We start from the raw sequence: 18,036 nt of genomic DNA on the forward strand, positions 1-18,036 counted from the left end.
GCCACGGACAACCCGTTAATCACTGTTAGATTGGTGAAAGTGTGAGGTATCGAAATAAGCTGGAGGTCGTGCGACTGCTGAGTTTGATATACAAGAACTCTCTAGCTTCGGCCATCGGCATGGGGAAACAGCCAAGTCACCGAACAAGATTTATGCACTGATAAGATCTAGGTCAATTCTCGTGCATGCAGAATTCGCAGAAACCAGCTGGAAATGAACTCACTTTCTCAGGTTGAACAGTGGAGGTAATCGGAGTATGAACTGTCTTTGTGGCATGAGAACTTGAGAACTCTCACTTATCGGACCGCGATGATAGTGGAATTTCAGACGGAACTACATCAGGACAACTCGGAAGTGCGCTATGATGTATGAAAAATCCGGGGAGAAAGACTTGATATCATCGCGACGATCTCCGCGGCGAATGTTGATTGTACAGGTCTGGTGAAGATCGTCGTCAATGCAATGGAAGTGTGACGCCGAGCTTTACCTTTATTTACTACGTTCTTTGACAATCTTCACACCAGGTATTAGAAGTTTACAAGACATAGATGACTTGACGACCTCCGGTCGAGTATGAAGCGTTGTCAATGATCTCGAAGGTGTAGAATCAGCCTCCACAGAAGGCCTTGGATGGGGGGTGGGTTCTACACGCGTGGTGGGACGCCGCACGGGATGTCTGGAGGAGAGAGAGCCTCCCGCACCAATGCACTGCCTTGAGGCTGGAACCAATGATGTAGTCGGTGGCGATGGTTTTGGTGGTAACGAGTTGAACGGATTTGTGGTGCTCGATTCCATCTGGCGTAACTTCGCCTCCATCATCGCAATCTTGCTATCTGTGCTAATTGAGAGATGAGTTAATGGGCAATTTTGTTAAAAATAAAATTCACCCTTCTGACCGAGTATGAATTCCGCTCTTCATCATACTCAGGGTAGTCGGCCGTGTATCTATTCTTCTCGTCCCTGCCCGCCTGTCGAATTCCGCCGGGCTGTTCGAGCGGAGCTTGATGAGCAAAAGTTACTACCAGCTTACGACCCCGAAATAGCTTTCCACTGATGCTTTCCAATGCAGTTTGAGCATCCTGATGCAGGTCATTCGTCAGTCAAGCTGTCAATGACTTTGGAGGACAATGGTCGCCACATGGGCCACAACATATCAAGGCGAGAGTAACGAGTCAAAAACAAGCGGCGCCGCTTTACAGCATGATGACTTACACCTTCGTGCAAATATTGTAGGAATGCATATCCGCGAGGCTTCCCTTTGTTCGGACCCGTCTTGTGAAAGAGGAAGTCGAGTTTCGATACTTTGCCGAACTTGGTGAAGACCTGTAGCAGAGCATATCTGCCCACAATTAGAAGACATGAGCCAAACCACAGTTAAAACACCTACTCGTCGACAGTGGGGTGTAGATTTCCAATATACAGACGATCCCTCAATAGCGAAGACGAACCAGATGCCTGAGGTATTGCAACAACTGGCTCTGGAGCTTCGGGTTCTGGAAACCAGAGATGAGCGTTCAAAGATGAGTCGTCCTTGTCTGCTTGCGGAGGTTGTGCAGAATTATCCTCAGAATCTGTGATCATTGAGTATGACAAGCTAAAGGTTGACTGGGGCGGGGGAAAATGTATCAAGTGAGACATACTCCAATCACATTAGCTGGGGCAGCACACGATACATATGGAAATAATTATTTAATTATCTAACTTCTCAGTTTAAGTTATGGTATCTCAGACCCGCTGAGATGAAGATGCAAGTAAGAATAATATCGCTATGGCTACATGCAGTTGTGACATACAAAAACTAGTCCGGATTGAAGCAAGCTTACGTGCTGATTGGAGTCCAGGTAGAACAGTGAACGTTGAACAAGGTCTATGTACAGACATACACTGTCTTACTGAACATCGGCGTGGCTCTGCTTAATGTGGCGCAACAGAGCATCTTTACGAGACAAAGATTTCTGGCAGTGAGGACATGTGACTGCCATCAAAGGCAAGTCTGAGTTGAACTTGCAACTCCCCAGGTGCCTCTCCATGTCGTTTTTACGCGTAAATGATTTCGTGCAGCCACGAATGCGCATCGAGCAGTCAAATCGCTCTTCTATAGCTTCTTCGTGCCTTGTCACTCTTTTTGAAGAACGAGGGCCGACTTTTCGATGTTTCCTGGATGCCACTGGATGCGAGCGCGTATGGGAGGATGCTGCGCGTTTATAGATGCGATGAGGTTGGTAGTCTTCGTCGTCATCGTCGTCGGTCTGCCGGCGCTTGACTCCCCGACGAATGTCAGCGCTAGCACGGTGTGTGGTCGAAGGCGATGGGAGCTGACTCGGATGACGTACAGTAATATGAAGGGGGCAGGGCGCAGGGCGTGGAGAAATACAGAATTGCGTTTCCGATGTAATGTTCTCCGTCACGCCCTCCGACAATCTTAGGAAACGAGATCGTTCCGTGGCGGAATTATGGCTAACCACAAAGTTCGGCAAGATTGACGACTGATTCATGCGCCAGATCGGCACCGTCCACCGGCAGCAGGAGGATTGGCTGAGAGACATCCCTTGGACATGATACTGGAGAGGGCATGTCCAAGATTGCCTGGCAGGCAAGGTCTTCTTGCAGTTGCTCAGGATAAACCGAGTCCTCCATGAATGCTTCTTGCCCAAAAAACGGACTGCAATCAACTGCAATGTCGAGAGATCCGAAATCTCCCGGCGAATGACAGAAGATATCAGGGAGAAGGGCGTCGCCTTCTGGAGTCAAGGGCGACCTGCTCGACGCGACACTGAAGGGTGATTCATCCGGGCTCAACTGCGGTAAACCTAAGAAGTCTCCAGTTGCAGATAACCCTGGGTACCGATATCGGGTGACCTTAAGGCAGATATGTCAGCACGGACCTTGTGCGATCTTCAGCTCACGTACGATAGATGTCTGCATTTGGTGGGGGGGAATGTTCTCGATGTATGCCGCATCGTCGGTATCCTCGAGATGGAGTTCGAGATCACCAGAAGACCACAATACCGTTGATGCTGTGGATGACTCAAAGTCCAAGGTTCTGCCTCCCGCCAGTCAATCGAACATTCCCTTGACTATATAATTGGTCAATTACAAAACCCACCTTAAGTCATCCATGAAATCGAGCTTTGATGGGAGCTCGGCTCCTCGCCTAGAGGATTCTGAATCCTCGGGATACACAAGGTATTCATCGTAGTCGCTGGAAGACGGACGCATGTCAGATCAGGTGGTTGTTAGAGAGATGTGTCGGATAAGATGCAAGTAAGTGCAACTTTACGCACTGCGACCTTCTTATCGGCCTTGTAAGCCAACAAATAGGTTCTGTTGATAGTTGAGGGTCCGTCCAAAAAACGTGTTGTACACGCGTCAACAAGGCTGTAGCCCTTGATGCGGAAGGGCATCTTAATTGTTCCGAAGTACGTTTTTACTGGGCTGATGGAAACCCATTCAAAGGTGCTGGTTGAAGTCGTTAGATCTGGCAGGTTGTACTTCTAACGAGACAGGGGAGTAACTACCTTGGTGAATTTTGACATCATCAACAGGGCACATGCCAATTTTCTGGCCGTGACGCTGAACTGTCGACCTAGATTTGTTCAAAGGCCCTGCATGCCCGCGCTTCTAGATGGAAAATCCCGGTCGATCAAAATCACCGCCAGCGTCAGTTCTAGAAACTGCGGAGCGCGGATCTAGTTTACCCTTCACTCACGAAGACAATTCGAGGGATAATATTGGACCGGAATTTGATATCAGAACAATACAGGACGAGAACGTGGTTGATTGGGAAGAATGCTCAAGGTGAAACGCCGGTGTTATGTTGCTTGTGTTTTTGTCACTGAGGCTAAGAATTGGCTAAGAATCCTTAATGCGCATATTCATAATACACATGAGGCTTACTAAGCCTGAGGCGCCACTTCCGACACCTGCTTCACAAAATAAGTCGTACTTAGCAGTTAGCACAGATTCAAACAAACGAGTTTACATTTCAATGGGAGACGAAAGAAATGTTGTCCGGCTGTGTGCGAAGCTGTCTCCCACCGAAGTATCACTTTCAACGCTGGCAGCATCGCCACTGTCATCACATGATCGTCATCGGCTAGTTGTAGCCTATGGACACTGGACAGCTCATACAATAACAGCACTTCTGCTTTTTCGAAGGCGCCACACAGTACTATTGCATGACCCCAGGCATCGCCTTTAGATCTGGTTCTTCTGTCAGGGTGATGTAATTAATCTTTCGTTTGCTCCATCTTACTCAATATATTGACGCGTTGGGAGGAATGTTGGTCCTCTCACGCGCCTCCTCGCCGACTGCTTGACGACCTGCCTCATAGGCGAGCCTTCATTCCATTTAACAAGGTCCACACAATAAGAGGGGGGTTCCGACTTCCCAGGCCGTAGAATTCGAATCCACAGTGCTGTAGTCCCTCGTACGTCATGCTGTATTCAGAATATCCACGCCAGTCGCTTCTCAGAGGCTCTTATCGGGCCCTTCAGTCCCTATTTGACGCATTCTCTCAGACCGCCTGGTCTCGTATAGCATCAGATTATCGATCTGCCGCATGCGATGGTTCGTACCTGGTGAATAATCTTCGGCGACATTTTTGCAAGCTTTGTCATCGACGATGTTGATGGCAACCGGGCTGAAGATATTTGTGTTCTTTGTGAGCGGTTGAGGGTCCTTGCATACACGGTGACTTACGTTCACTGGGAAGAGTATAAGCCTATCTTGAGGAAGTTTAACGTACACCTCCATTATTTACGCAGCGCTACCACATTCCAAAATGTCATCGGTTCATTTCCGTCCAACGCGAATGATGATCGACGTTTCTGTTCAAACCCTTGTTTTACCGCTTCAGCTATTAGAAAATTCAACACCACCCCTCGAGTTGTATTCCATGCCAATAGCTATCACTTGCGAACTTAATGATGACATGGGTCGGGTGAGTTCAGCTACGACACCAATTATGCAAGGTGTTGTAACGTGCAAGAGCGAGAAGCTGGTAAGACATTTTACGAAGGTTCATGTGAGCGCCGAGTAAGCATGAATGAAAGTGAAGAAACTTCAAGTTTAAACACGTTGGGAGACATCATATGCAATGAGTATATGACGATTGCATAGAGTACTTTCCTAATTAGGGTCGCTGGTTCAAGTGATCGCAGTAGGAAGCCAAACCCACCGAGCCCATGACCTGTTTATCCATGACCTGTTCGTGAGCATACTACCCAACTGCGTGAAGGATTTCAACTCTTTGACAAGGCGCGTTACGCCTTATTCACCACCATCACTCCGAGGAACGTTAACAGCTCATTCAGCCGCCACCTTGTACTTACCTGGACTCATCCCCGAGGTTATTCGATCATCCTGACAGCTTACAAGCCATACCCACTTTTGGTTGCCTATACCCTCGGCTGATGCCAGCTCCTCGTTCCTCGCAGAGTGCAGAAGCCGCGCGCGCTGCTGCGCTACAGGCTGAGTTTAATGAAAAGAAATGGGTGTGGGTACCAGACGAGAAAGACGGTTATCTCGCTGGCTGGGTGCACCAAGAAGATGATGAGACTGCAGAAATTGTCATGTCCTCTGGGGGCGAGGTATCTCCGTGTCATTGTCACTCGTAACGTCCCTTCTGACATGAAGCGCGTCAGATTCGTCAAGTCCCTTTGTATGCACTATCCAAGATGAACCCTCCAAAGTTCGATCGTGTCGACGATATCGCAGATCTCACATTTTTAAACGAAGCGAGCGTCGTGCATAATCTACGTTTAAGGTATGGATCTGGAGCTATATATGTGAGTATTCTCTTTATTTCGACGTTTTCTCGGACATATTCATGATCATCCCACCCGACCTGTTGCGCACCTACTGAAACGCATCAAACAGACATACTCTGGCTTATTCTTGGTCGCTATCAACCCTTACCAGAACCTACCGCTGTACACAGATGCAATTATAGCTCAGTATCGCAGTAAACGACGTGATGAGAATCCTCCTCATATCTTCGCAGTTGCCGAGCGCGCATGGGTTAACATGGGGGAGGAACGTGAAAATCAGAGCATTCTCATAACGTCGGCCATTTTTGCTATTTGGTGATCCATGCATCTAATTGACCGTCCACAGTGGAGAATCTGGCGCAGGGAAGACCGAAAGCACGAAGAAAGTTATCCAATACCTTTCAGCCATAGCAACTGATGCGCATCCACCCCATTCTTCACATTCACATTCTACTTCCATCTCATCTTCATTCCCCGCATCCCCACCTTCCGGTCTGCCCAGAAGCAGCTCTTTCCGTACGAAAGCTACTCACGTTGCATCCAACAGCACTGGAGGCCATTTTACCGCCAAGGGTCGTCTAGGTTTGCTCGAGCGACAAATTCTCCAAGCGAATCCCATCCTTGAGGCATTTGGTAACGCGCAAACTCAACGAAACAACAACTCGAGTAGATTCGGGAAGTTCATTAGGATTAGCTTTGCTCCAGACGGGAGTATAGCCGGAGCGAACATTGACTGGTACCTGCTGGAGAAGAGTCGAGTAGTGGTTCGGAGCGTTGCAGAGCGCAACTTCCACGTATTTTACCAGTTACTATCAAGTGGAGGCTCATTAAAGGGCAAGTCCTTACAATCTCCTCTCAGTAGTTGTTTCGGATATTCATGCGTCTGCAGACACTCTTCTACTAGATCAGCCTCTAGAAGAATATGAATTTCTCAACAAAAGCAGGCGAGAGGTCGATGGCGTCAACGATCACGAAGACTGGGACGCACTGATAGTGCGTTCTCGTGAATGTGAAGCTTTCGATATCTGACTAACGCCCCTCTAGAATGCTCTTGATATTGTTGGGTTCACGGTTGCCGAACAATTTGACCTTTTCCGCATTGTTGCGGCAATTCTCCATATCGGAAACATCGTCGTCCGCTCTACGAAGTCGGATGATGCATTCATGCCAGATCCGTCGCAAGCCGAGCGCGTCTGCCATTTGCTCGGTATTCCCATAGCAGAGTTCACACGAGCCATTTTACGGCCCAGGGTTCTCGCTGGACGTGAGTGGGTGACGCAAGCGAGGACGGGACAACAGTCCCTTGACGAACTCGCGTCCTTGAGCAAGTCGTTGTACGAGAAGTCCTTCGGTGCGCTGGTCGAGCGCATCAACCGTGCACTAGATCGTCCGTCCTCTAAGTCGACGTTCATCGGTGTTCTCGACATCGCAGGCTTCGAGATCTTCGATATCAACACGTACGAGCAGTTGCTCATCAACTACACCAACGAGAAGCTGCAGCAGTTTTTCAATCACCATATGTTCGTCCTCGAGCAAGAGGAGTATTCCAGGGAAGGTATAGAATGGGATTATGTGAACTTCAAGCTGGACTTGCAGCCGACCATCGACCTCATTGAGAGCAGTGGGACCGCCATCGGCATTCTCAGTTGCTTAGACGAAGAATGTATCATGCCCAAAGCCACCGATCTCACCTTCACGGAGAAAGTTCATTCGATTTGGAGCGGAGAGCTGCGAGCAGGAGAACCTCCTCATCCAGGTCGTACGAAATATACCCTACCGAAATTTGACCAAGGCTTCATCGTCACACACTACGCTGGCAAAGTCGAGTACCGCACGGACGGGTGGTTGGAGAAGAACAAGGATCCCCTGAATGATAATCTGACTCGTGTACTGGCGTCATCATCCGAACCTTACGTCGCATCGCTCTTCCAAGATTTTACTGGAGTCTTCGCCGACATCCCCTCATCTTCCGGCGCCGGGTTCTCCGCAGGGAAAAAGCGCACCATCAAGAGAGGGGCGTTCAGAACTGTCGGGCAACGGCATAAAGAGCAATTAGCCCTTCTCATGGCTCAGTTGCAGGCAACGCAACCACATTTCATACGTTGCATCGTGCCCAACGTCAACAAGAAACCTGGAAGGGTAGACGTGCCTCTTGTCCTAGATCAATTACGCTGCAACGGTGTTTTGGAAGGCATCCGCATAGCACGTCTTGGTTATCCCAATAGGCTCCCTTTCGTCGAGTTCCGCCAACGCTATGAGATCATGACTCCAGGAGTCATTCCTCGTGGATATATGGACGGTCGTAAAGCGTGTATTCGTATTGTGGAAGCATTGGGTCTCGATACCGAATTATTCCGGGTAGGAACCTCCAAGATATTCTTCAAGGCCGGAGTCCTTGCAGATCTTGAGGAGCGGCGGGATGCCCTCTTATTCGACGTCTTTTCGAGACTGCAGGCAGTTGCCAGGAAGTTCTCTGCCCGAAGACAGATGAAGAAAATTCTCAATCGTGCAGTGGCCATGCGAATAATCCAGCGCAACGCTCGTGTGTACGGAGAACTGCGAGACTGGCCATGGTGGCAATTGTATACGAAAGTAAGGCCTTTCTTGTCTGTTTTCAGGGCAATACTTGATTACTTCACCAGGTTCGTCCGTTACTCGCCGCGACACGAAACGATGAAGAGCTCAGGCGGAAAGATGTTGAGTTGCAACTCGTCAAGGAGAGAGCGGAGCGCGATCATCGAGAACGGGAAAACCTGGAGAACGTGAAGATGACTCTCCAGGCGGAGAAACGAAAGATCATCGAAGATTTGGAAGCAGAACGTGCACTTGCCCTCGACAAAGATGCTATGTTGGAAAGAAGCAAAAAGAGGGAAGCAGAACTTGAAGAAGAGATTGCAGCGTTACACGCCGACCTCGACGTCCTCGATTCTCAACTGGATCGCGCCCTACATCTTCAGAAGGAGGGAGATGAGAAGCATGACACTCTGCGCATCGCGTTCGACCAGGCCGCGGAGCATCTTGTTCGCATGGAGGGTGAACAAAATGATTGGCGAACTAAAGAAGCGGAACTTTCGGACATCCTACTAACGCAGGAGCGCGGCATGGTTGAGCTGCTGCAGGAAAACCAGGCTCTCCAGAAAGCTAATGAAGACCTCACAAGCCTTGTTTCGCAGCGGGACGAAGACTTTGCGCGCATGAAAGAGCGTTCTGCGGCTTCAGTGAGCGACTTGCAGGCAAAACTCGGTGTGGAACTTCAAACTAAGTGAGCTCCTCAAACTCATTGTGGTTTTTGGTCTGATTTATTGTATGCAGAGAATCGCTCAGCAGCAAGGTCGACCAACTGGACAGAAGCTCCAGGCATCTCAAACAGCAGCTAGTAGAGATGTCTCGCACAACCGCAGAGTATTCTGCTATGATCCAGAAGAAGGAGGACCAAAACTCTCAACTACTTTCTAACATCACTGCATCCGCAGACGAATGTTCTCGACTACAAAAAGAGATCATCGAACTCCAAGCTACGTCTGACAGACAGCGAGCGGAAATTCATGCCTCCAAGGCCGATTTAGATCGTACAGTTTCCGCCAAGGCGAAACTCCAAGACGAGCTAGACGAGCTCCGCACGATCATGGAGACCAAGACCTCTGAAGACGCCCGCCGACTCGAAGTCGAGAAAAGCAAAGAGGAAGAACTCGCCGAGCTCCGTCGTCAATCTTCCGAATTAAACACGGAGCTCAGTGTTCTACGTGAAACTACTCTCGACAAGGAAAGCAAGCTAGTTACCGAGCTAGACGAGATGCGGCGTCAGCACAAGCAGCTGGATTCGACTCACAGCTCTCTTTTGGAACGCGAGCGACGCTTGAAGGAACGGTCGTCGAAGGCAGAGGCAATGGTCGTGGATCTGGAAAAAGCCAAAAGAATGCTCGAATCAGAACTGCAGGCATTGCGGTCTCGTCAGATTGACGCAGATGGCCGGTTAGCGGAGACATCGAGGGCGAAAGAGGTAATTAGGCAATCATTTGTTGGATTGTATAAAACTTACTTCTACTTTCTTAGATCCTGGAACGACAACTCCACGCTGCTCAGACAAAATATAACGAGATCGAGGATACGATTTTACAGATGGAAAGAGATGCTCACGCTGGGGAACGCCAGTTGGAAACCTTGAGGAAGCAACTGGAATCCGAGTCAGCCAAGCGCAAGGAACTTCAACAAGGCATGTTATCCCAGAGAAAGGAGCACCAGGAGCGCATTGCGAAGTACGACCATGATCTTAACAAGGCAATCACTGATCTCAAGGCTCGGGAGTGGGAGCTCAAGCAAATGGAGAGCAAACAGGATAAGACGATCGTTGAACACGTCTACGTTTTGGAGAAGGCCAAGAAGGTAACCGATCAGCAACTCAGAGAAGCGCAGGAGCAGCTGCAGAAGGACGCTGTCTATATCCGATCTTTGGAGAAAGCCAAGGCAAGCCTCACCCGGGAGGTAGAGGATTTCGCCAGGGGAGGCGGGGTGGATCAGGCGGAGCGCAGGGCTTCTGAAAGGGCTGCCAAGTTCCTTGAGGAGAAGGCTAACAAAGCACTTGCTACCGCAGAAGCAAAGGCCAAAACAGAATCCTCTGGTAAATTTTGAACTCTTCCGCCCTGAACAATGTTGACCGCCAAGATAGTTCGACGCGCCCTCAGTGACTTAGAAAAGACACACGGCGACCTGGTGGCAGAAAAGAAGGCCCTTGAAGAGCGTTTCCAGGACACTCACCAGAGGCTCCGTGAATTGGAAGCTCAGATCGAGGCTGAGGACAGAGAATCTTCTGAGCTAGGCATTCACAGGCACCGTCTGGTACAGCAACTGCAAGATGAACGTCAGCAGCACCAGAAAGACCTCGCAGAACGTGATTTCGCTGGCGACCAGACGCGAAAGAAATATCAAGGTTGGTGTTAACTTTCGTATAAGATCCTTTCTAATGAGAGGATGCAGCTGAACTGGCGCAATTGAGCGAAGGTGCGTAAGTAGGAACTTTTAGGTGTGCATCACCGAACCGCATTCATCGCAGAGTTGCAAGCGCAGCGAGATACAATGACCAGGCTACGAGAAGACAGCCGGAAAGTCCACTCCGACTACGACGAGCTGCAGCTAAGATTCGATGACGAGGTCTACAACGGAGGTGCCTGGAACAGGGAGAAAGAACGGATGGAGACGAAGATAGCCGATCTAACTAAAGCTTTTGAAGCATCAACTACTGCTCAATCCGACCAACAAGCGCAGATCGTGTCACTTCACTCGCAAGTTCGGGAACTTCGAGGCGTTCTCAATGATGCTGAGGCGGACCGAGCGATGCTACAGAAGGCACGCCGCTCTCTGCAGGCAGAACTTGAAGGCATCAAGCTTGACCATGTCGATGCAACGAAGATGACTTCAGATCGAGAACTACAGAAGTTGCAGCTAAAGAAACAAGATCTTGAGCGGTCTCTAGAGGAACAAGAAGATCGTGTAGCGATGGCCTTTGAACGATTGAAGAGAGCTGAAGCACACGCCAACGAAAGCCAACTGGAACTCGATCGGACCCGCGTCGAGAATACGGAGCTAGATAGAATGAATGTAAGTAAGCACCTGAACACGTTCTCTAACATGCTCACTTTGTCGTACAGGCCCAGCTGGAGAAGCAGGTCAAGGACCTGAACGTCCGCGTCGTTGACCTTGAAACGAAGTCATACACAAATTCCCCTCACCCATCCTCCACTGTCAGGCAGCTGCAGAGTCGTATCGATGAGCTCACTACTCAACTCAAGCAAGCATCAAGCGAGAAACTCGACTCCAACCGCTTACATAGCTCTGACAAGGCAGTTCGTGACGTACAATTGCAGTTAGCTGAAAGGGAAAGGCACCAAATCAAATTGGAGGAGGAGCGAAAAGTCTCTGAGGGCCAAATAACTTCGCTCCGGCAAACGCTTGACAAAGTCGTCAGTCCTACTTTCATTTTGTCTGGTCGCTTGGCTAATTACATCAATAGCAATCAAGGGAGAGTGAACTTGAGCGCGCGAAACGTCGCATGGAGCGAGAGGCCGTGGAATCCAAGCAGACGGTGTTGAAGTAAGCGACGATCTCGACAATTTCAATTGAGAGTGAGATGTTTACGTGTCACATTTTAGCCTGCAACGTGAAGTGGAACGACTGCGCTCCCGCCTCAATCGCCCGATGTCAGTCGTTAGTGACGGAAGCTCTACCCTTGGAGGCTCAAGCGTCTCGACGGGATCTCCTCGGAGGGCAGCTCCATAGCGTTCAATTGTTCATTTCCGAATTATTGATTCATGTCATTGTCACATCTGAGACGCTGCGAGTCTGGACTCTGTATAACTATTTCAACACGAAACACATATGTATTTTATAGACATAAATCTACTCCATATGCTGCTCGAGAATGACGTGCATTGACTTAGGGAGTCGCGAAAACGTAAGTAAGTATACGTACATAAGTACTAGTCGAGCGGGAACTTGCGAATAGCTATCAAAATAAGGTTCAGCCACCGCTCTACACCAGTTAGCTGGACATCGTTAGATATGGTAAGTAAGACTTCAAGACTCAGTACTCCGTCATGGTGCGCTCAGATCCACTGGCTATTCAGCTCTCTTGGTATCATTGCTTATTTTCATGTTAGCCTAAAGAAATCCGGGATATCAAGCAGTTCATCGAGATTGCGCGGCGGAAGGATGCTTCCCGTGCGTTTACACAGTTGTTTTACTTCAACAACACGTTGACTTGATGCGTACTGATCTTACATGACATTTCACGCATTGCTCCATCCTTCTAGAGGCCCGTATAAAAAAAATCGCCGCAAAATCTGCATCCGGAAAGGTGCAAACTAAGTTCAAAGTGCGGTGTTCACGATACTTGTACACCCTTTCGGTGGACGACCCAGAGAAGGCTGAGAAACTCAAGCAGAGCTTGCCCCCAGGTGCGTGATGAGTCTTTCTGGCACGTTTTATTGCCTGACATGTGGGTGCAGGCTTGAGCGTGGTAGAGCTCGGCGCAACACCGAAGAAGAAGTGACGACGTTCTTTCATCTCACACTTCTAGCATGATGTATGCGTTGCATTGGAGGGGCACCGATCGATCTATGCATCACCGACCTACATATGATGAATATGCATGCAGGTCACACGTACTTGTCTTATTATGCGAACAAAGACAGATAGCTTTCGCCTCGCTTGACTTATACAGCCTTTGATTCATACACTCATCCATTCTATGATACCCAGCATGACGCATGTGCCAAGAAGCGTGCATGTACCGATCATTACGAAAGTTCGAAGTACCTGCTGCACTCTCCTTTCATGTGGACGACCTCCACGAGTTCTCAGTGCCTCGATGTCGATCATGGTTGAGGGTCTATAAAGCCATCTAGTGAAGGCCATTTCCAGTAAAATTATCAGCAATTGAGAGCCGTCCAGTGCAGGCAGGGGTAGTGCGTTGAGAAGATACAGTGAAAGATTGGTGAGCTTCAGATACCTGCCCAAAGTCAGTCATGTAGCAGTGGTTGGTATAAGGGACATACTGGAAGAAATCTGCGAGTAAGAGGGGTAGTCCTAGTGGTAAAATATCGAAACGCGGTGCGAGATGCGTGGTTTGAACTGATCAAAGTGAATGCTAACGATCGCTAGATGCTGGATTTGTGGGTCATACCTTGCTCCCAAACCTCATACTTGGGGCCACTCCAAAGCACGACACGATCGTCGTTAGTGCTTGTCTCTTGATGGTGCACCGTAATCCGTAAGAGGTCTCGGTCTCCCGTTGGTTTGACGCACGACTGTGACTCCAGACACAAAGTTGAGGAGTCGCATCGATTTTGCATTTTTGACAGTATGGCTACCGGATCGGTGCAATACGTCTCCATTGTACTTGCGAACGACGCGAAACAGGACAATGATGATGTTCGGTTATCAGTATCCACGCAACACTGTTGATCGTCTGAGGAGGCTTTGAGTCAGGTGGGATGACGCAGAGTATGGTGCTCACCACTAAGCTGCGACTCATTCACACACCACCCTTGCTTGTAGATAGCCGGAGTGGGTTCCAATAGATAAGTGGACCATGCGTCGCGAGATGAGTTCAACGGAAGATCATCAAGTGTAGTTAGGAAAGATCCAACAGGAAGATGCATGCTCAGAGGAGAATCCTAAAAGATATTCAGCAAGGATAGCGAAGCAATACAACGCCATCATACTGACGGCTTCAATATGGGCCACGATTAGCCCTCGAGGAGAAACATCTTCATAACCTACTGACAATGACCACTGTCCGATACCGGTCCAGGCTGCCCCCAACAGAATCAGCCAGAGGGTCAGGTTATGGAAACAGCCTGAAGTTACGACCCGCAAACGATCGAGGGAAGACAGTTCTTCTACTCTTGCAGAGGGCAACGTCACAAATGCGGCGGGGAAAATGAGGGTGATAGATGCTCCTGCGGCTAGGATAGGAATCCGATGACTAGGCAAAAACACAAAGCTCTGGCCAATGGACTACGTCGTATGTGGGGGAGACATACATTGCTGCAGTGATAGCGTGCCCAATTTCATGGACAATTTGACTGGTGCAAAGGGAGAACAGAATCAGTGGTAGATGCGTTAGGGGAACGGTTAAGCCAGGGATCTAGGAGTGAAGTGAGCATTGAGCACTCCAGACGGATGCTGGAAGCGATCCCATACAAGGGTGTATGCATTTGACTCACAATTGGATTGATAGCATGCGCGGTGCCAGAATATGTCTTTGTGCGACTCGTGGCTCCGACAGCTCTTTTCAGCAAAGATGCCGAAGTACTATCTGATGCAGTCAGTCGCAGGAACGCGGAAGATAACAGTGACACCATAGTCCAGAAGAGCAGAATAACAGCAGTGAACATTCCAAAGACAACCAGTACGCTGCCAGTATCATAGAAAATAAGCAAAAGCTTCCTTGTCCGGAGGTAGTTTCTACTGGCCAACCGCAAAGAAAAAGTGTCATGGAGAGCATTGAACGCCCGAGTCTGCACGCGAAGGTGAAAGAGCCTCCTTGAGACCCCTGCGGCGAACGATATCATGGTCTTTGGCAGGATTCTGTGAACAGGTGACGAAAGCCACGCATTGTGTAAGGTTGCAAATGACTGTTTCACGCTGAGACACTACCAACTGGTAATAGTATAGTACATCATTTCTAGGTACTTAGTCTACATATGCCTGAATTTTTCCAAGCAAGTTGAAACCTAAGTGTGATGTTCGAGCTCTCTGGAGATTTTGCGCATTACCTCTGCCTTTGCACATTACCTGGAAGGTACCTCCCGTTTTGAGTTTCATCAGCCCGCCCCAAAGCCTCTGCACATCGCCGAACACGACCAGCGCGCGCTGTTTTGAGTCACTTGCTATACCCCCGCACCCGACGACAACAAAACAACACGAGTATGAAGAGTATGAAGTTTATAAGTACCAAGCCATCCGAACCTTCCGAGGACGTGCCGTTAAATTGCGATTTCGGGTCTGGCCCGAATTGGTCGTAAGCTGCTCGCCTCTGGGGATCTGGGTGAATGTCAGAGAGGCGCAGTGCATTAAATCAGCCAGCATACCTGAGAGCACTTGAAAGGCTGTGGAAACCACTGAAAAGTTTCTGTCAGACGCTTTGCGTACGTGAGGGCAATACTAGACGTACTCTTGAATGCTTCATCTGCTCCAGGAGCGCCATTCTTGTCAGGATGTAGCGCAAGGGCAAGCTGTGACCAATCACAACGTTAGAACGTACATCAGACAACACACAATATCATGCTAATGTACCTTTCTGTATGCCTTCTTGATCTCATCCTCCTCGCAATTGTTCTTGACAGACAAAATCTCATAGTACTCCGTGACCTTGCATGCCTTCACCCGTTTGATAACTTTCAACTGCTCAGCAGTAAATTCGCGCGTCTCTTCAGCAGTAGCATTCGCACTATCGGTACCCCGACGCTTAGCGCCGGATGAACGTGTCTCTGTAGATGACGAAGAAGCCTGCTGATTCCCATTTGACGTCGAAGGGCCTGCCCTGGCTGACGAGGATGATCTAGATGCCTCCAAGGCCTCGATAGACTCAAGAAGCTTTGCAGCCTCGGGTGTCGAGAACATGTTTATAGATTTTTGGCAAAATTTGCGAGCGGAAGTGAGGTCGCCAGCGTTTCTGTGTTTTTGTGCGATGGAAAGGCATTTGATAGCTTCGTCTTTGTTACCTTCCATGGCTCCAAAGCGAACTACGTAGGGTGAGCTAGCAACTTGCGTACTCGGAAGGCTTCCATGAGGCCAATCTGAGGTTGGGCAAATGTGACAGGGTGCAGCAGTGTGATTAGATTAGGGTACGGCACTGCGCGGCAACTATTGAATATTGCAGTCATAAACTGTATCTGACCCAGGACCCTGTTGAAAGGCCACCGCAGATTTTGGCCTGTTTGAAATTGTGAAAGGTGTGGTTGCACAGGCAACTTTCGGACGTCGGCTACCATCGGCAAGTTGCACACTGGCTGACCATTCAACCGATCATCGATCAGCACTGAGCAAAGGTGCCCAGACCTGACGAGGCCTCGGAAGGCCTAACAAGACCATACACCTGGACATTGCAAACATAAGGAAGCCTGCCACATCTTGCGATGAAGTAGTCCTGTCTTGGACGGCCTTCTGAGAGAGTGAGCCTGAGTAAGGTTGATCTTGTTGAGGCTCACCAAGTACGAAATCACAGTTTTATATTGAACGCTCGAGTCCGCACACGACGGTGAAGGAGTCGCCTTGATATCCCCCTGAGCGATAGATAACATCGTCTTTGGTTGGATTCTGTGAGCATAAGTAGCGCTAGCTCAGCAAGTCGATTTGCTCAAAGTGGTATCCTGGTATTTAGTAGTCGTATGTAATCGGAGCCCCGACTATTACGCAGTTATAACTTATTACAGCGCCGCGCTGCCTTTCTTCTCATCCACGACCATGAAGATATTCTCGCTCTCAGTTGTTCTTGCACCCTCCTCAGGACCTTGTTCAGTTCTTAGCTCTACGTCAGATGTCTCTAGTTTCTCGTTCTACCAGAGAAGTTCCGTCAGCGAGTTTTTAACGTTCTTCACCAAGACGGTCGTGGAGAGAACTCCTCAGGGTCAACGACAGAGTGTACAAGAGAACAATTACACCGCACATGTGTACAACAGGGGTGGTGCAGAGCAGCTTTCAGGTCAGTCAAAGCTCTGGATGTGATGAAGCTATCGGGCTCACTCCCTTCTTAGCCATCATTATTACTGACCATGAATACCCCGTTCGACCTGCATTCTCTCTTCTGACAAAGCTGCTTGATGATTTCACTACCAAAGTCCCCCAATCTTCCTTCACAAACCCCGGGTCGATATCATTCCCAGAGATCCAGACCTACATTCAGAAGTACCAGGATCCTCGGCAAGCTGACACAATTATGCGAGTACAACAAGAGCTAGATGAGACGAAGATTGTTTTGGTAAATCCTTCCCTCGCTGCAAGAATTGTTCCGTTGTTTTATCGGTATGACGGTGTATTATAGCACAAGACTATCGAGTCTGTTCTCCAACGCGGGGAGAAGTTGGATAACCTTGTGGAGCGATCAAATGCCCTATCCACGCAGAGCAAGATGTTCTACAAGACAGCTAAGAAGGTTAGCATTTGTCTTTATGTACGAGTGGCTCGGTCTGACAGCCTCACTAGCAAAATGCATGTTGTGTCGTCATGTAGACGGCGATCGTTTTGCTTTCCTCATTTATGCATTCTCCGAATTGCGGTTGTCGGTCGTTACGTCGGACTAGGTAATTAGTCAGACATTCGTTAGTTCGATATTCATTGTTTCGCCTGCCGCTCGTTGTGCTAGGGATATGGCTGATGATTTGATGAGCCATTTGTGAATAAGATTGCATGTGATTAGAGTAAGCGAATGGGGTTATTCTGCAGCCAGCCGACCTGCGTGTAGTACCTAACCATTGGGAGGATGGATACATTGGACGCTCGGAGTATATTGGATGACTTCTGTTGGGCAAAAATATTCCCTTAGTAAATGATATATGCATTAAGAGGGAATCGAACCCCCGGCGGGTCGATGGCAACGACCCAGGTTACCACTACCCCATTAATGCTTGTGGAAGGGAAGCGACTTTGACTCTAATGACGTACAATGAAATCTAACTATCATACGATACTGCACGGCCTGACAACGTCGTACGATCGATTATCTTTTCCTCGATCCCGAATAATCTGTTTCGGGTCCCATCTGCT

General features: G+C 49.0%; 7 protein-coding genes and 1 non-coding gene across 8 annotated transcripts; 3 read left to right on the top strand and 5 right to left on the bottom strand.

The window, feature by feature from the left end:
• Nucleotides 1-607: 607 nt before the first annotated feature.
• EDB91DRAFT_1251160 (uncharacterized protein) lies at nucleotides 608-1,581 on the bottom strand (the record flags this gene model as incomplete). The annotated part of the gene is made up of 4 exons (XM_041323340.1): nucleotides 608-829; nucleotides 888-1,079; nucleotides 1,213-1,339; nucleotides 1,388-1,581. The coding sequence occupies 4 exons, from the start codon at nucleotides 1,579-1,581 to the stop codon at nucleotides 608-610; spliced, it is 735 nt and encodes a 244-aa protein (XP_041174465.1).
• Nucleotides 1,582-2,457: 876 nt separating this feature from the next.
• On the bottom strand, nucleotides 2,458-3,404 carry EDB91DRAFT_1251161 (uncharacterized protein; the record flags this gene model as incomplete). The annotated part of the gene is made up of 4 exons (XM_041323341.1): nucleotides 2,458-2,859; nucleotides 2,911-3,043; nucleotides 3,107-3,202; nucleotides 3,316-3,404. The coding sequence occupies 4 exons, from the start codon at nucleotides 3,402-3,404 to the stop codon at nucleotides 2,458-2,460; spliced, it is 720 nt and encodes a 239-aa protein (XP_041174466.1).
• Nucleotides 3,405-5,153: 1,749 nt separating this feature from the next.
• Nucleotides 5,154-12,188, top strand: EDB91DRAFT_1147578 (P-loop containing nucleoside triphosphate hydrolase protein). Its single transcript, XM_041319301.1, has 15 exons — nucleotides 5,154-5,592; nucleotides 5,647-5,790; nucleotides 5,882-6,066; nucleotides 6,119-6,606; nucleotides 6,662-6,765; nucleotides 6,817-8,364; nucleotides 8,415-9,034; nucleotides 9,085-9,772; nucleotides 9,826-10,390; nucleotides 10,439-10,699; nucleotides 10,747-10,770; nucleotides 10,823-11,367; nucleotides 11,418-11,729; nucleotides 11,780-11,859; nucleotides 11,919-12,188. Exons 1-15 carry the CDS (start codon nucleotides 5,416-5,418, stop codon nucleotides 12,043-12,045), a joined length of 5,868 nt encoding a protein of 1,955 aa, XP_041174467.1. The 5' UTR covers nucleotides 5,154-5,415; the 3' UTR covers nucleotides 12,046-12,188.
• Nucleotides 12,189-12,300: 112 nt separating this feature from the next.
• EDB91DRAFT_624008 (ribosomal protein L38e) lies at nucleotides 12,301-13,059 on the top strand. Its single transcript, XM_041327923.1, has 4 exons — nucleotides 12,301-12,365; nucleotides 12,426-12,486; nucleotides 12,579-12,722; nucleotides 12,774-13,059. Exons 1-4 carry the CDS (start codon nucleotides 12,363-12,365, stop codon nucleotides 12,815-12,817), a joined length of 252 nt encoding a protein of 83 aa, XP_041174468.1. The 5' UTR covers nucleotides 12,301-12,362; the 3' UTR covers nucleotides 12,818-13,059.
• On the bottom strand, nucleotides 12,914-14,912 carry EDB91DRAFT_624050 (uncharacterized protein). The gene is made up of 7 exons (XM_041327925.1): nucleotides 14,496-14,912; nucleotides 14,313-14,416; nucleotides 13,996-14,254; nucleotides 13,784-13,943; nucleotides 13,451-13,735; nucleotides 13,323-13,398; nucleotides 12,914-13,276 (listed from the first exon to the last, which is right to left on the bottom strand). The coding sequence occupies exons 1-7, from the start codon at nucleotides 14,841-14,843 to the stop codon at nucleotides 12,997-12,999; spliced, it is 1,512 nt and encodes a 503-aa protein (XP_041174469.1). The 5' UTR covers nucleotides 14,844-14,912; the 3' UTR covers nucleotides 12,914-12,996.
• Nucleotide 14,913: 1 nt separating this feature from the next.
• Nucleotides 14,914-16,177, bottom strand: EDB91DRAFT_624122 (DnaJ domain-containing protein). The gene is made up of 4 exons (XM_041327926.1): nucleotides 15,568-16,177; nucleotides 15,446-15,506; nucleotides 15,363-15,392; nucleotides 14,914-15,315 (listed from the first exon to the last, which is right to left on the bottom strand). The coding sequence occupies exons 1-4, from the start codon at nucleotides 16,000-16,002 to the stop codon at nucleotides 15,155-15,157; spliced, it is 687 nt and encodes a 228-aa protein (XP_041174470.1). The 5' UTR covers nucleotides 16,003-16,177; the 3' UTR covers nucleotides 14,914-15,154.
• A 266-nt stretch (nucleotides 16,178-16,443) lies between these two features.
• On the top strand, nucleotides 16,444-17,838 carry EDB91DRAFT_624040 (snare protein YKT6). The gene is made up of 4 exons (XM_041327924.1): nucleotides 16,444-16,975; nucleotides 17,028-17,251; nucleotides 17,315-17,425; nucleotides 17,476-17,838. The coding sequence occupies exons 1-4, from the start codon at nucleotides 16,738-16,740 to the stop codon at nucleotides 17,500-17,502; spliced, it is 600 nt and encodes a 199-aa protein (XP_041174471.1). The 5' UTR covers nucleotides 16,444-16,737; the 3' UTR covers nucleotides 17,503-17,838.
• Nucleotides 17,827-17,897, bottom strand: EDB91DRAFT_t91. The gene has a single exon. It is a non-coding gene; the product is annotated as a tRNA-Gly (tRNA).
• Nucleotides 17,898-18,036: the final 139 nt, after the last annotated feature.

Source organism: Suillus paluster, assembly GCF_016628075.1.
Source record: "Suillus paluster strain FC165 chromosome Unknown EDB91scaffold_51, whole genome shotgun sequence".
NCBI classification, from domain to species: Eukaryota; Fungi; Basidiomycota; class Agaricomycetes; order Boletales; family Suillaceae; genus Suillus; species Suillus paluster.